Source organism: Ranitomeya imitator, chromosome 4 (genome assembly GCF_032444005.1).
Source record: "Ranitomeya imitator isolate aRanImi1 chromosome 4, aRanImi1.pri, whole genome shotgun sequence".
Taxonomy (NCBI): Eukaryota; Metazoa; Chordata; class Amphibia; order Anura; family Dendrobatidae; genus Ranitomeya; species Ranitomeya imitator.
Window position 1 is genome coordinate 676,219,516 of NC_091285.1, and position 16,867 is coordinate 676,236,382.

Sequence of the window (16,867 nt, forward strand, 5' to 3'; positions counted from 1 at the left end):
TCAGCAGTATGAGGCAGTGACGCACCCTGAGCTGACTACCACCAGCTGTGTCAGCAGAACAGACTACAGAGCGAGCTGCACTCACACACAGACCGTGCAGACAGCCGAAAACGGCGCTGCAAGGCCAAGAAAAGCTCCTCTTTCTAATCCTATATAGTGTTTTTCCACAATCTAGCAGGATACGGATGGAAAGCCACTAATGGGATAATTTTGAAAAAATGTGCAGCAGGCTGCACTAATTGCAGTAAAGGACAATGGATTGAGCAGTATGAGGCAGTGACGCACCGTGAGCTGGCCACAAGTGGCTGTGGCTGCGGACAGACTACAGAGTGAGCTGCACTCACACACACAGATCTTGCACACAGCTGTGAACAGCGCTGCAAGGCAAAAGCAAGGTTCTCACACAGCGGTTGCTAAATTAGCCTGAGTAAAGCACAGTGAAGCAAATCGCTATCTCAAAACTGGCCCTCAGTCAGAACACAGCGTCCTGTCCCTAACTGAATTCACAGCAGAGTGAACCCAAAATGGTGGTGTACACTTTTATAGGGCATCGTGACATCATTTCAGCAGCCAATCACAGCCATGCCAGTAGTTCAATGCCTACCATGCAGAACAGGATGTGCCCACACAACTAATCATTCCTCATTGGCTGAATTAAATAAAACCGGAATTTGGCATTATGGGAACTTCCGATTCCGGTATCCAATATACTAAAAGTATCGGAACTCGGTATCAGAATTCTGATGCCGCAAACATCGTCCGAGACCCGATACTTGCGGTATCGGAATGCTCAACACTAATCATCACTAACCATAAGAGCTTACACTTTACATGAGAGAGAGGGGACACTACTGATCTTAAAAGCTTACACTCTACAGGAGAGAGAGGACCCCACTGACCATAAGAACTTACACTCTATATTAGAAGAAGAGAGAGCTTACACTCTACAGGAGAGAACGAGGGGACCCTACTGACCATAAGAGCTTTTACCCTACAGGAAAGAGAGGACAGCACTGATATTAAGAGCTTACACACTACAATAGTGAGATATAGAAGACCCCTCTGACTATAACTTTACACTCTACAGAGGAGACTTACCCAGTAATTCTGGACATGGAAATTGACTCTACTGTACAAACTGTGCTCCACTAGGAATAGCTGATCTGTGATAGCCTACGTAGATGTTACTACTACAGTACAAGGTGTGGAAATCTTCTAGATGTAAAAGCTGTAGGACATTTTAGGGAAAATCACACAATCACACAAAAATACATTAGACCCCTTCTATAATGCTTCAACAATGTGGAAATTGGTGCTGGTTAAACTCAAAGTGTTTGCGCGAAACCGTGAAATTCAGGAAATTAGACTCAAACTCGATCTTATGAGCATGAATCTGCTCATTTCTACTAAACGGGCTTCCAAACAGTACTTCAATGTTAATCTCCAGGTGAATAGTTTTTCCGCAATATTAGTTTTACTACGAACCAGAAATTAGCTCATTGTTATATAAAACCAGTCATTACAATATAACATAGACTTTAGCCAGAAGAACTTGGTAGTTAAATTTGTTATTAACATCACCTGAATAAGTCTTCCCATGCTTTTCTTGAATTGAACTCTGTGGTCATCACAGACTGTGAGATGAGTCACAGAATTACTTGGAATGTAAAAAAAAAATTCTTGCTAAAAAATCCATAAAGTTTGGAGGTGTGCTAATGGAGTATTATCTACTGAAAAACAATCAGAATTTGTATTACATTTTCTAAATGATAGGTTCAACAGCAAGTCAACAAGTCCTTCTCTAAAGTAGGTAGCAGCAGTGGTCAGCATGGGACAAGCTGGCAATGAAACACTACATGACACCTGTTCAAAAGAATAAATGCAAATTGGTTTTACCAAATCTGCAAGTATGAGAAATGCTGCAGCTCAATGTTCTGTGTAATAAAGAGGCAGTCCAAAAGTAGGTGGTTCATGACAGATTTTTGTCCTCAAAAGGCGCATGGACATCCTGATGATGCTCTCAATAAAGCCCTAGTGTTAGATTGCTTTTCTAAGGCTGCTGTATGTGTATGTTTAGGCCCTTTTAGCTCCCTACTCTCTGCTCCACACAATCTATGTGTAGCTTTGCTGTGCGGAATATGGACCCACAGTGAAAAGCTCAGATGACTTCATGTCTCATAGTCAAGGAGCTTTTCAGTTAGTGTAGAGAGTCTGAACAGTGCTATTCAGTTTATGAGCCAGGTATGTGAGAAGAATAATCTAAATAATTTTTAGAAACAAAATAGATTTAAAAAAATAGAGAGCTGCTACAAAGAGCAAAAAATAGATTCAAGAGCATCGGGAATGTCCATGCGTGACACTTAATCTACATTCATGTCAATGGTCACCCAAGTAATGCTTCATTTACACGGAGAGGAAATTAATGATTGACAGACACTTCCACTTTGCAACATAGGATAACAGAACATTAAATGCCATATAGTAGGACTTCTAGCAATAAAGTGCACAGGGGCTTCATACTACACCTCTTACTACTTGCTCATTTTATTTCAGCTTTATTGACTGTGCAGCGCCCCAGAGATCTGGTCGTTGCAGTATGACACTCTGCCACTAAGGGGAGTGATGGTACGTCTGATGGCACTGAAGGAATTCTCCTGACCAGGTATCACCAGCACACATTACACTTCACACTCCGGCCACTAGGGGGAGCAAAAGGCTTTATTTATTGGGCCCCTCCTCACACTGGTAAAACTAGGGGTTGGATAGAAAGTTAGTCAGAAGCTGACTGGGTTGGATTCAGGCAACATCCCATGGCAGGGGGTGTTGCAGGGAGAAGACACAGGGGGGTCCCTGTCAGGCGTGGGAACCTGGCAGGTGCCTAGCGAACAGAACAGAACGTTACGGAACCGCGCCTGCACCTCCTTGCGGTGGTATCCTAAGAAAGAGACAAGAAAGGAAGGATATTGTGGAACAGTGTAAACGAGATCAAGCAAAAAGGAGTACCAGTAGGAGTCGTGCCGTGAGACCGAGGCAACAACCTACTGAGGCGCGTAGCCGGTGGCCGGAACACCGTGGGCGTAACTCACTTTAGGCCTTACTTCAAACTCCGCAGGACAGTTAATTATAGGTTGGCTGTCTACCTTAAATTTCCTAAGAAGACATAGGGGGCAACAGTGGGAGAGGGGCGTCTCTAGGGTCCCGGAAGACCTCCAGGCCTTCCCGTCATACGGGTGCATCCTAGCCAAAACATACTGGGGGACGAGAAACTAGCAACGTCTGGAACTAAAGAGAGAGAGAGCTGTAGAGAACGACGAACGATAACAGCAGTTGTGAGGAGTATTCTGAATGCTCAGCAGGGTAGGACTACAACGCACAGGCGCTAGTGGCGGGCAACGATTTCCATCTGCGAGGGAAACTCTGGAAGTGCCCATCGGACCGGCCGGTCTCTGATAGCCCTGTTAAACGTGCTCTGGATTGAGGATCCTGAAGTCTTCAGTAAAGAGGTAAAGAGACTGCAACCCTGTGTCCTCATTATTGTCTGCACCTCACACCATCACCATCCACCTTACTGGGAAGCCCTGGGGACATACTTCACCTGTGGGAAGGTATACCATCCGGCTGCCATTCCATCACCCCAGCGGACCCCACAGGTGGCATCACGAACCCCTGACAGACTGCATCACCTTTATTGGACACCCCTTAGCAGGGTCGCGGACCGGGTCTAGCCACCGTGACAGCCTCAGAACCGAACCAGAGAGGCCCGGTACCGAGAACTCATGGCCCTGTGTCTGGGGGTGCTCCAACTGCATAGTAGAAAAAGACATTTCAATCATCTAGGTCTTCAGATATTAAAATGTAAAGCAACCAAGAAACTCAACTCTCTAAAATAATTCCTAAAAGTTTTAATCACATACTAGTTACATTTTTTATTTTTTATTGCTTTTTAGATTTCTTGTTCTTTATTATCTTGCTTATGAGACGACTCAGGTGATTACATAGTACAAGTAGATAAATGTATAGCCACTCACGCCCCACCCGTTAATAACAACGATATGGAAAGTCATTTAGACATTTATAGTCTTTACTGTGTAGTGTCAAAGATCATTGCAATATAAGTGACGATCCTTGATTGTTTCCTCATTTTTAATTTTCTGACTGGTATTGGTGTTGAATGGAAACTGCATTGGGATTTTCAGGAATAACAGAATCATGACACGGGTGGTCATCCTACTCTTGGTTTTACCACTTTTAACAGGTAAGAGGGCACTGGAAAATGTTCTGAATGTCTTAATGTCTGTTATCTTCATTTTTCCGTCAAAGTTTCAATGAAAAAAAAAGACATTGGATGTCAAATCTCAATTGAAATAATTTTCTCAAAAATGTGTGTAAAATTTGTAATTGATTCATTGAAATTTTAATAGCTAAATTTAGGAGGATGGATGAATGTAGAGTCTTGTACACCTAAAACCCTATCACGACCTCATGCCCAATTTACAAAATCATTTTGAATCTTCCTAACCATTGGCCTGAGCATAGTATGGAGTAGGCGGTCGGGTAAGCTAAGCCATAAATGGGTAATTCTGTAGCAGAGTTTTAAGCAATTAAAGAAGAAATCATGCTTTGGCTTGAGTTAGTAAGGCGTCACTACCAAACTTTTGAGTCCAAGGGGGACAGGTTTTTAGGTGAATTGAATTCGAGTGTGTTTCCCAACTTGAAACTTCCTCCAGTCTACATATTAAATGGATCTTGTTTATCCATTCCATATGGGATGGAGGAGAGGGGGATTTCCAATAAATTGAGAGGTGATGTTTGTTTTGCTGTTCCAATCATTAATGCTAGCAAGTCATGTATTTTTGTCTTAACCCATTATCTACCAATGTCCATTTTCGGGACGCCTAATCTTTAGCTTCTAGCAACTAAGATTTTATAATTTTTATAATTAGTTCCAATTTTTTGTGTTGTGTTTGTAAAATGAGTGTTTTCAAAATAGGAAACAATGTCATTGTCATTTTTAATTGAATATTGGGACGCCCTTTTCTGAGAAATCCGTACTTGTAATTATTTTTGCAAATTATGTTTCTGATTCATTAGGACCCAAATCATTAAAAATCTGTCATAAAAAAAAAGAAAATTGCTAATTTGGCAAGTAATGGGTTAAAATTGCTTTAACGGCACTTGCTTTGGTGTTAAGTCAGTTTTCATTAATCCCAAGTTGCTCAGTGTTTTATTTACTTCTGTCCAGAAAATCTGTATGTTAGAGCATGTCCAGAAAATATGGAACATACTACCTATAACTGATTTACATGTCCAGACGAGATTAGAGTAAGATAGTCCTAAAAGATATAAGAACTCCGGAGTTCTGTAATATCTGGGTACAAGTTTATAGAAATTTTCTTGAAGAAGCACATACCTCGAAAAACCATGGGAGTATAAAAGTATCTTATTAACTACAGTTTCCTTTAGGTTAATGCCTAGCTCCTTTTCCCAAGGCAAGATGTAAGCTGGTTTAAAGGGTATTATAGGGGAAATTAGGCGGCTATATATTTTTTAAATCATTTTAGGAAAAATGTGATTTAGTTAGTAGATCTTGCCATGTCCATTTTCCCATATTCGGGAAATTAACTTTAAATTGTTTAAAAAGGTGAGTGACGTGGATTTGTTGTAAGAAGTTTACGGGATGCTTTCTGGCTTCTTTGAGCCAGGAGTTTATCATGGGTATTTTATTGTTATCAAATGCGATTTAGTGTAGGTAGGAAGTTGTGAACACAGATCATATACGTCTATGTAGTGGAGGTAGAAAAGATAGGGAATAGCACAGATTGGGCGTGTTAGATGTATAAATGTTTTTGATTATGGTATGTCTCTTCTGATTTTTAAGGTTGTTTTTCCGATCTCGATATTGTTATTATTTGATGGAGGTGGTATAACAATCCATGAATATTGGTAAGAATTTTTACTTAAGAGAAGAAGTTCCAAGTTATTATCCATGGGTTGTTTTTGCGTCTGCACTAAGTTAAATCATCCACCTACATGAGTTGCTTTGGAATATGAGTATATGTCTAGGATACATAGTTCCCCTAGTGATTTAGGGTAGGTTAGTAATCTGTAGGGTAATCTAGCTTTTTTATATTTCAATGTATAGCTAGAAAAGGTTTCCTGATCATATTGAAAAATGCCTTAGGTAGATGAATGGGCAGCATATTACAGTTACATAGTTAGGTCCATCAAGTTCAACGTTTCTCCACCAATTGTCCATTTGTCACTACTTTAACTATAACCCACAATGTTACGGATATCGAGGAAATCAACTGGCCCTTTTATAAAATCTGTTGCAGTGTCGACCATTACTATCTCTTGTGGTCGGCATTCCACAGTCTGACTGCTCTAACTGTAAAGAACCCGTTCCTATTTAGCTGTCAGAATCGTTTTTCTTCCATCTGTAATGAGTGCCCTTTGGTCCTTAGTATGGTCTTTTGAAAAAATAATTTGTGTTCCTGTCTTCTGTAGTGACCACACATATTTATATTCATAGTCTACAATACCTTTGGGCGAATGTATGATTTTAACACGTTTATTCTCCCGACTCAGACAAGTACGCTAAGTCATATGTTTTTAGAAGAGATACGATGTAGTTATTTAACTTTACAAAGTTGAATTGGAATGTCTTTTGGATCACTAGTGACCAAAACACCTAAGTATTTAATATGATTTATTGGCCAATTAAATGGGGTAATTTTTTTGAGATTCTCTATATCTCTTGATGAAGCAGAAGTTTTGAGGGCCTGTAACTTATCTAAGTTTATTTTAAAATTTGATATTTCACCAAACTGTTTTAAAAGTTCAATGAGTTTAGGGAAGGCTTTGGTAGGATTAGTGAGAAGTAGGAGGAGGCTGTCTGCAAAATCAGCAGTTTTTGCACCATGTTTCCCATCTACAATCCCATTATATGGGAGTTTTGCTTAATTATTTGTATTAGAGTGTCCATTTTGAGAATAAAGATGAAGGATGGTAGAGAGCATCCCTGACACATTCCATTTTGGGTATTGAAGCTCTGGGAGAAAGCACCATTAAGCCTCCCTTTTGCTGAAGGAAATGCGTAAAGCGTTAGGATTGCTCTGATAGAGCTGGCTGGAAAAGCAAAATTCTCTAATGTCTTTATCATAAAATGTCACCTGAGATGAGCGGACTCCTGGATGTTCGGGTCCGGCGGCTTTGTCCAAACAGTTACAAAAAGTTCGGGTTCGGGTACCAGAACAGTACCCAGACCCGAACCTGGACCCCATTCACTGGAATGGAGGGCCCGAGCATCCAGTGTTTGCCACGCTGTCATGTGCAAACACCGCTTATGATCAGAGGTGAAATCATCCCCACCGGTCAGAGAGCCACGGCTCCCTGTTTTTTTTTATTATTTATTTATAGTGCAGGAGTGGCTGAGGAATACTCTCATCCGCCGCTCCTGCTCTCACTATTATTAACGGCTGCAGGTGTTGGATAATGGGAGCAGTTGTCCCATCAGTTGACACCAGGGACTGGAGGTGAGCTTTATACCTCTGATCACAACTGAGCGCTTACGCTGTCTTTTCACAGTATGGGATGGCGGCTCTCTGACCGGTGGGGATGATTTCACTGCCGATCAGAAGCGGTGTTTGCTGCGCTGCCATGCACATGACAGCACGACAAACACCTGGTGTTCGGGTAGCCAACCCGAATAGTAACACGGACTTCCTGGGTAAGGCCCTGTTCGGTGTCTGTGACTGAACAATAGGTCTTAAATATGGATGCCGAACTTTACTGTTCGGGTTCGCCCATCTTTAATGCCAACTAATCCTATCACTGGTAATAAAAACTTGCAGATAAAAAAGAAAAGTGCAGATAGGGTCTTATCTCACGATTTACAAGTGTTGTATTGGCAAAGAGCTGCTCACCTGATTGTGGTGTAGTGAAAGTGTTTATATGCCAGCTGCCACAGATCCACGGGTCGACACGTGACAATGACAAGAATGTTATAAAGGAAGATTTGTGGATTATGTGCGTGCTGCTTGCCAATTCGAAGCCAGATGTAGTGGAGAAATTAATGGTGGTTTATTCAATGCATTTCAGAGACTATATGACACTAATCAACATCTGGCTTCGAGTTGGCAAGCAGCGTGGACAAAATCCACAAATCTTCCTTTATAACAAGCTAACCCTATCAAACACTTTTTCAACCTGTGTAGAAGCGTTAACGGGGTTTTCGTTTCCAGTACGTGTGTGATTGAAAGTAAAATCCTGGAAGCATTATCATTTCTCTGTCTACCCTTCACAAAACCTGTTTGGTCAGAGTGAATCAATTTTGGAAGAATTTTGCTAATTCTTATTGCCAGTATCTTTGGCCATATCTTAACATTTAATAAAGAGATCGGGCAGTGACTCTTAGGCTACTTTCACACTAGCGTTTTCTGCAATCCGTCACAATGCGTCGTTTTGCAGAAAAAACGCATCCTGAAAAAGTGCTTGCAGGATGCGTTTTTCCCCATAGACTTGTATTGACAACGCATTTGCGACGGATTGCCACACGTCGCATCCGTCGAGCGACGGATGCGTCGTGCTTTTGCGGACCGTCGGGAGCAAAAAACGCTACATGTAACGTTTTTTGCTCCTGACGGACCGCTTTTTCCGACCTCGCATGCGCGGCCGGAACACCGCCCCCACCTCCCCGCACCCTACAATGGGGCAGCGGATGCGCCGGAGAAATGCATCTGCTGCCTCCGTTGTGCAGTACGTTAAACGCTAGCGTCAGAATCTCTCCCCGACGCATTGCGACGGGGAGATTCCGACGCTAGTGTGAAAGTAGCCTTACATAGTTCTGGGTCTTTACTCTCCTTAGATATTATTGATATTTATGATTCAAGGGTCTGTTTGAGAGGAGTGGAGCCTTGTAAAAAAAATATTGAATACATTTGTTAGTTGGGGTAATAAGGGTTTGCTGAGCTTTTTATAGTATATAATTGGAAGTCCATTAAGGGTTTCCACTATGTCCTGTGAAATAAATTAAGACATTAGAGCTTCAGAGTCCCTTGCTTGGAGTGTACAGAGATTTGTTGAATTTAGGAAATCACTAATTTTGTCAGCCGCTTCTGAAGGGTTTAACAGCTATATCTTCAGTTTTATCAGCTGTTGTATTCTCAGTCCTTGAGGAAATCCGGCATTGTTGCATACTCGTACTGGGGAACCCAACAGGAGCCTGACTCTCCCAAAAAGGGTTGCAGAGCCACAATCCAGGGGGAGTCCGAGGTCCCAAGGAGTCACTGATAGGTTTCCAAAGGCCACTGGTAAGGACTTAATTTGTTGGAGATGTCACTTCCCTGGGCACATAGCCGTCCATTGTCCCATGTCCACAAAACAGACAGAAGGACGGCAGCATAGGAAGGCATTGAAATAAATGAGGTACTGGTGTCTGGACTCTTGGATTTGGGGAGTTTGGTGACCCTGGTATGGGCCACACTCATCCAACAGTTCATAGCCGAAAATCTCTTGGGCATGTGCTGGTGATCAAAGGACTATCCCATAGCCAGAGTGCCTATAAATTTGAACTGTGGCACTGAGTCCCATGAGTTTGGAGTAGTTAAAGATCTGCTGCACCCAGTGATAATAGGGCAGGACTTTAGCTTGTTCTGGGACTCAGTATTTTTGTTTTAAAGAATATTATTTTTCATTTTCATTGCCTAATGCCATAAAAATCTATAAAAAGCTTGTTGGCTCAAGGTACTCATTACACCCCTTGATGAATTTCTTCTAAGGTGTAATTTCCAATATTGGGTCACTTTTTATTGTTTTTTTTTACTGTTCTGCTACTTCAGGGGCTCTGCAAAAGTGATGTGGTTCAAGCAAACTCAGTAATATCTGTTCTCCAAGAAATGCCAAATAGCACTCCTTCCCTTCCAAGCCCAGCATTGAGTCCATATTTATGACCACGGATTGATTATTGATGCACTTTAGAGGAACTGCATTACACATTTGGGTTGATTTTCTAATAATAATAATAATAATAATAATAATTATAATAATAACAATAATACTAATCTTTATTTATATAGTGCCAACATATTCCGCAGCGCTTTACAATTCAACAGTTCATATAGAACAGTCATAACAAAGTTAACGATAACACAATAATTCAAAGATATTGATGATGCCGCAAAGATCTTACAATCTGCAAATTTACAATCTTTTCCATACTATTCCTTCGGAATTTGATTCATTTAGGGCTAAACAACAGTTAAATGGAAAACAACTGAATTTTTACATTTTTCATTCCACCTTGCATTTTTTCCTGTGAAGCACCTGAGGTGTTAGCAAACTTACTAAATACTATTTTAAATACTATAAGGCCCAGGTGTTGTTGCAATTGGGGTAATGGGGCCTAGGGTTGATGTCAGCTGTGAATTGTCCAAAAACACAGCAGACATCAAGCCCTACTGTTAGTAATGGAGAGGTGTCAATAAGACACTCCCATAAGTAACCCAGCACTGAAACTATTTTTGTGTTTGTGTTTTTTACTTTAGTTTGAAAAAAAAAAAACATGCAGATCCCAAGTAGCCCAGGGAATCCTATGTAGTCTAGGGAATCCAACATAGCCAACATGGAAACCTGAAAAACATAAAAAGAGAGAAATAAAAACAAGACACTGTCTCTCCTTCACCAATTCACCAATCCAACGCTTCACATGACATTCCACAATTCCATCATTCTAAGCCTATGGAGCCTAATTCAGACGTTCCATAAGCTTTGAGCAGCAGCCTTTTTTTCGGCTCATGCTGCGTTCTGCGAGACCCAGCTACTGTGAAGAGCAGTAACATTACCCATTCATTTTCATTCATTATGCTGGCAAAACCCTTGACTTGCTGCAGTCTACAACACAATCACTGAATGGCCACGTATGTCACAAACATTTCCAAAATTCCCCCCAAAAACATGATTTTTTTCCCCTGAATTTGGTAATCTCAAACTCTAAGGATTACTTGAACCAAGACTGAAGCTAAGGAAGTATACATTTGTGCATTTTATGAGCCCCATGCAAAATTTTGGACCTAGACCCACACAAGATTGTTGCCCCAGTAGTGTTAAAAAAAAAGTATTTCCCATGTTAACTCCACCTTCCATTAATAAAGCCCACACAAAGCATTCTCTTCTTAACTTCCACATCCATTGATAGTTCCCACACACAGAGGTCCTCATATTAATTCTCGCCTGCATTGATATTGTCTCTACAAACAAATTCCTATATTTAATCCACCTTCCATTAATAATGCCCACACACACAGAAGTTATCATGTTATTTCCCTCCTCCATTAAAAGTGCCCCCACACAGAAGGCTTCATATTAATTTCCTCTTTAATTAATATTGCACCCCACGCAGAAGACTTTGTATTAATTCTTGATAGGTTGATGGACTCCTAAATGAATTGATGGGAGCTAATGGTTTTCTGTTCCACCATAGTTTAAATTTTATATGCGTCCCAATGATGCACATGTAGTTGAAAACAATGTTGGTCACCAGTGGGTCCCTCCTTCCTTCTGGACGATCGCAGTCCAGGCCAACAACAATTATCCCTCAATTTATCAGTCATCGATGGACAGGTAAGATTGAGAGTTTCTCACATTTGCTGTATTTTGGACCAGGGCTATGAATTTAGGAAAGTCTCGATGATTCATGGACAGTTACCGGGAATGTAAATTTTGCCACAAAAAGGCAGCCGGAAAAATGTATGTGATATATGCTCGATGTCTTGTCAACACATCTGTTATGAATAACAATAATAAAAATATAATAAAATACCCAAATTAGTAATATTAGTAATTATTAAAAGGGGGTTATCATCCATCCAGAAGAATGGGAAGTCCTGAGTTCTCCAGCATTGTCAGGCAGTTTCATTCACAAATGTGACCACCTTTTCTGTTCAAAAGCAGTGACGCAGGAATCCCATTCTCATGGTCAATGATGATTTCCGTGATCAGACCCCCACTGATAAGATCATTTTTTATCTCTTATAGATCATTGATTAAAGAAAATAATAGAAAAAAAATCAAATACGTGGAAAAAACATTACAGAAATGTGCTTGACATAAAAAAGAACACAAACTGACATCCAATATATCTTATTACATGGTCAAGGGCAAAGCTTACCAGGATAGCTTATCTCCATGATTGAATGTTCAGCTAATCTCACGGCATTTGCCATTTCAAATGGATTGTCCATCCACTAATAAAAATTATAAAACAAAAATCCTCAGAATGCTTAAAATTAATAAAATAAAAAATAATTCCCTCTCGTTTAATTGCTGCCCCCCATTATTTACTGCTGCAGCCTATGATGGGCTTCAGTCACACGTCCATCTGGACCAATCACCAAGTGCGAATATTGGCATGGAACCCAATCACTATTGGGATAGAAGTGAAAAGGAACTATAAAGTAAATATTATTTATTGTTTTATTTTAAAGAGTTTTTAAAGATTATTTTTTATTTTTGTAGTGGTTTGACAGCCCCTTTTTACTCCTGTGTTTGACTTAGAAATTACTATAAAAATGGAGGCTATATTTTTAGCAGTGAACAGTTTTGCTTCTTTTATTTTTGTCTGAATTTGTTAAAACTGACATTTTCAATAGACAAGATAAAATAACATAAAATAATAGAAAACAAACAAATAAACTCTAATAACATTACAATTGACATCATTTCTCCACAGTATTAGGGAAAAACAACCCAAAGTCTGAAGATATGCCCATTCAAAGAACCAATGCTGGAAAATTCACAAACTCGCAACAGGATACAATGAAGAACCAAAGACATCCTCTAAGGCAGGAAAGTATGGTTTTGGAGGAGAGAATGGTTACCTACACTGAGCAGAAAAAATCAAAAATGAAGAAAAACGTAGAAATGCTTGAAGACATTGAACAAGAGGACGCTCCGATGGAGCCTCCAGAAACTGCCAAAACTCTTACAAACTCTCGAGAAGATGCAGTGCAAAAACAAAATCATCCTAAAATGCAGAATACCATGGTTTTGGATGAGAGAATTGTTAACTACAATGATCAGAAAAAAGTTAGAATGAAGAGAACCGTTGAAATGTTTGAAGATGTTGAAACAGAGGACATCCTAGTGCAACCTCCAAAAAACTCCCAAACTCCTAAAGGATCCAAAGATGAACTTACACCACCCAAAAGATCTGGAGACAGCCCAACTTCTACTGTGAAACCAAAGCCTGTTGCATCCACTACTAATCCACCATGTAAGTACCGTATCTTATTGATATTCATCAGACGCTCTCCATTGGAGTATTTATTATTAGGTGCATTGAAAGTTCTGGGTAAAACTCAGACTCACAGAACAGTCTAAACTGTTCATAGCATGGACTCAATCTGGTGCTAAAAACATTACTAGTCTATGTTGTTCTCTTTCCATCTTACAGTTGGAGTAAGGTTTGTGTTTGCTTATCCATAACAGGTCACGTTCACATATTCAGTATTTGGTCAGTATTTTACATCAGTATCTGTAAGCCAAAACTAGGAGTGGTAGTAAGGCAAACTGGGAAAAGGATGAGCTCACAATAGGGTTTTAAATGTTAAAACAACACATAAAACAACATGGATCTGATGACCTGGTGGCATTTCACCAAAGCACCCAGTAGCAAAAGCATAAATCAGATGCTGCAAGACACGAGTTCAAAGGGCTTAGAGAAATAACATATCCGGGTGAAGTGTCACTGGATGCGCTGCTGATAATTGAATAAAATGGAATATTTTCCTTAAACACTTTATTTTAACAGGTTTACAAAGCCAACGCGTTTCAAGGTCAACGCAGGACCTCTTCATCAGGACTAAAACCTAGTGGATCCTTGTAGTAGATGTTCATATCTATATGTGGTCATTCTTTAGGAAAAAACCCAAACAGGCACAACAGGAGATATACTGGGTGTACAAACTTAATACCCTATCCCCAAATGGCCTTAATGAGATGACAGACACTGTTTTGTAAGGCACTTCCTTTTCATTTTTGTTTTTTCCCCTGGTTTTTTCAAGTAGTATTTACAATCCCTTTAGCTGTGTTCATTAAGGAGCCAGATAGTCTCATTAATGAATTATTTATCTATATATATAATTGTCTAAGGTCCACTTCCGTCTGTCTGTCTGTTTCTCTGTCACGGAAATCACGCGTCGCTGATTGGTCGCGGCCGGTTGGGCACGTCCAATCAGTGACAAGCACAGTCCGGTCACGAATTGGCCGCTCCCTACTCCCCTCCAGTCATTGCCCACATAGCGTTTTAGCAGTCTGTTAACGTTGCCACTAACCCTGTAAGTGTGACCAACTTTTTACTATTGATGCTGCCTATGCCTCATCAATAGTAAAAACATATAATGATAAAAATAATTTTAAAAAATCATTATATTCTCACCTTCCGGCGCCTTTCCTGCTCCTCGCGGCGCTCCGGTCCCAAGAATGCATTGCGGCAATGACCGGAGATGATATAGCTGTCTCGTGACCGCTACATCATCACGAGTTATTGCCGCAAGGCATTACTGGGAACATAGTATCGCAACAAGCATCGCTAAAGGCCTAGGCTGGATCCAGGGGCCACTGGAAAGTGAGTATATAACTATATTTTATTTTAATTCTTTTTTTAACAGGGATACACTACGTGGGCTGTGTTATATACTGCATGACCTGTGCTATATACTGTGTGGACTGTGCTATATACTACGTGGCTGTGCAATATACTACATGGGCTGTGTTATATACTACGTGACCTGTGCAATATACTGTGTGGGCTGTGTTATATCCTGTGTGACCTGTGCAATATACTGTGTGGGCTGTGTTATATCCTGTGTGACCTGTGCTATATACTATGTGGCTTGCGCTTTATACTACGTGGCTGTGCAATATACTACGTGGGCTGTGCTATATACTACGTTGCTGTGCAATATACTACTTGGCTGTGCTGGAAACAGGAACACATGGGCTACTTGCACAGTGAACAAGTCTGTAGGATCATGTTCACACACCACCAAGAAACCTGAAGACACAAAAGAGAATAGTAAAACCAAAAACACTCAGTTTGAAAAAAATGTTGCAGTAATCCGCAAGTGCTAGTAAAAGATGTAAAAAACAGGGTATTTGGTTGATACGTTTTTTGCAAAAAATGTATACTAAGCTGCTCTACCAAACTTCACGGTATACCCTTATCAGAGCAGTCCTAACTAATGTATGCAATCCCTATCTGATGTATTTAAAAACCTGATCATCTGTATATTACCTGTGTGAACAGGGTTCAGAGAGGAAAAATCCATGTGTGCATACAGAGTAGAACAGCTTTTGTGCAGATAGCCCAAGAGGAGTGGTGGGTAGCTCCCCAGTCTTGTAGACACAAGAGAACAATTAGGTAAACAGGAACACATGGGCTACTTGCACAGTGAACAAGTCTGTAGGATCATGTTCACACACTGTTAGGGGTCGAGTTCCCGCTTCTGCACTGGGGGAATCTCGAGCCACTTCCGCTGCGGTCTCCCATTCTTGTCCAGCCGCAGTGGAGCCTGCTCAGCAAGGACGTCGGTCCCAGCGTCTTGCTCATTCTCACTCTGTTCAGAGAGTTAGTGCTGCTTCTCCAGTCTCTGCCATTAAAGTCAGTACTGGTCAGCAGCGAGCGGACTTCTCTGGGACTAAGTCCTTGTCTGCATGTACTGAGCATGCCCAGCGTAGGGTCTCCCGTTGGAGATCGAGGGTCATGTGCTCAGGCTCTGCAGCACATTCCATTGGTCCTCTTGGCAGGTCCTAGAAGGGCAAAAGTGCTGTGGCCACTTCCTGTGCTGCTCCTATATAAACTGCGCATGACCGCACGGCCATGCGCTAGTATTGTCTTGTTATTATGTGTGTGTGTAGATGGATGTATGTCAAAGGATGAAAGCTCCTAAATATCCCTCCCTAGTGTTGTTGACTGTTCGCGGATGATGGTAGCTATCTAGCGCCCGACTTGCCATCTACACGATACACACATCTCAGCGTCCTATAGCTGTGCCTGCCAGTACGGCGCCGTGCGCTTGCCTTGCGCTTTCCATACCCGAGTCTGGGTGGTTAGTGGCGTCCGTTAGTGCGGCATCGCTCGCACTCTTGTGCACATATTTGTCCTAAGGTTCTCTACACACCCAGTTGCGGTGTTACGCCAGCAAGGGTCTAATCGGGCTTCAATCCCTTCTGGGGTTAAGTCCGCTGACCACTTGCTCGCGCTCTAGTGCGGTACTGCGGTCCTGTGAGTTAACAGGATCGCTTTCTTCACGCTGGGTGAGGTTTAACCCACGCGTGTATACTTTAGTGTACCGCCATATTGTCTGCCAATTACTAGCAGCAGGTCTCCACCTGCACGGTGGACCCCGGACTGCGAACGCACCTTTATCATCTGTCTTGGTGCGTTCCGCCAGTCCTAACAGAATACTAGCGCCAGGGTCTGGCTAGTAAAATGGCGGACGACCAGCGTTTACAGCGGTACATCCAGCAGCTGGAGGGAAGGTTGGCGGCTCTTGAGCGTACAACCTCAGCTGTGGATGTCACTGCTGTAGCTGTGCAGGCTGCAAGTGTAGCCGCAGCCAGTTTGTCCACTGCCACCCCTGCTCCGACTTTATCCCGTCTCCCACTACCTGACAAGTTTGCTGGAGAGAGCGAACATTGTCGTGGATTCGTGAGCCAGTGCTCTATCCATCTCGAGCTCCTGGCTGCACGTTTTCCTACAGAGCGGGCTAAGGTGGGATTTATTGTCTCGCTGTTGTCGGGCAGGGCGTTGGAGTGGGCTACGCCGCTGTGGGAGCGTGATGATCATGTGGTGCAGAGTGCTCCGTTG

The 16,867-nt window shown here is 41.6% G+C and overlaps 1 protein-coding gene across 1 annotated transcript in view; it reads left to right on the forward strand.

Annotated features, from left to right (window-relative positions):
- Nucleotides 1-4,097: 4,097 nt before the first annotated feature.
- Nucleotides 4,098-16,867, forward strand: part of LOC138677298 (mucin-17-like) — a 105,038-nt gene continuing 92,268 nt past the window's right edge. Inside the window, exons 1-2 of the mRNA XM_069767333.1 lie at nucleotides 4,098-4,255; nucleotides 12,728-13,270. Coding sequence (XP_069623434.1) covers nucleotides 4,210-4,255; nucleotides 12,728-13,270 — 589 coding nt within the window. The 5' untranslated portion in view covers nucleotides 4,098-4,209. The remainder of the gene's footprint in view (nucleotides 4,256-12,727; nucleotides 13,271-16,867) is intronic.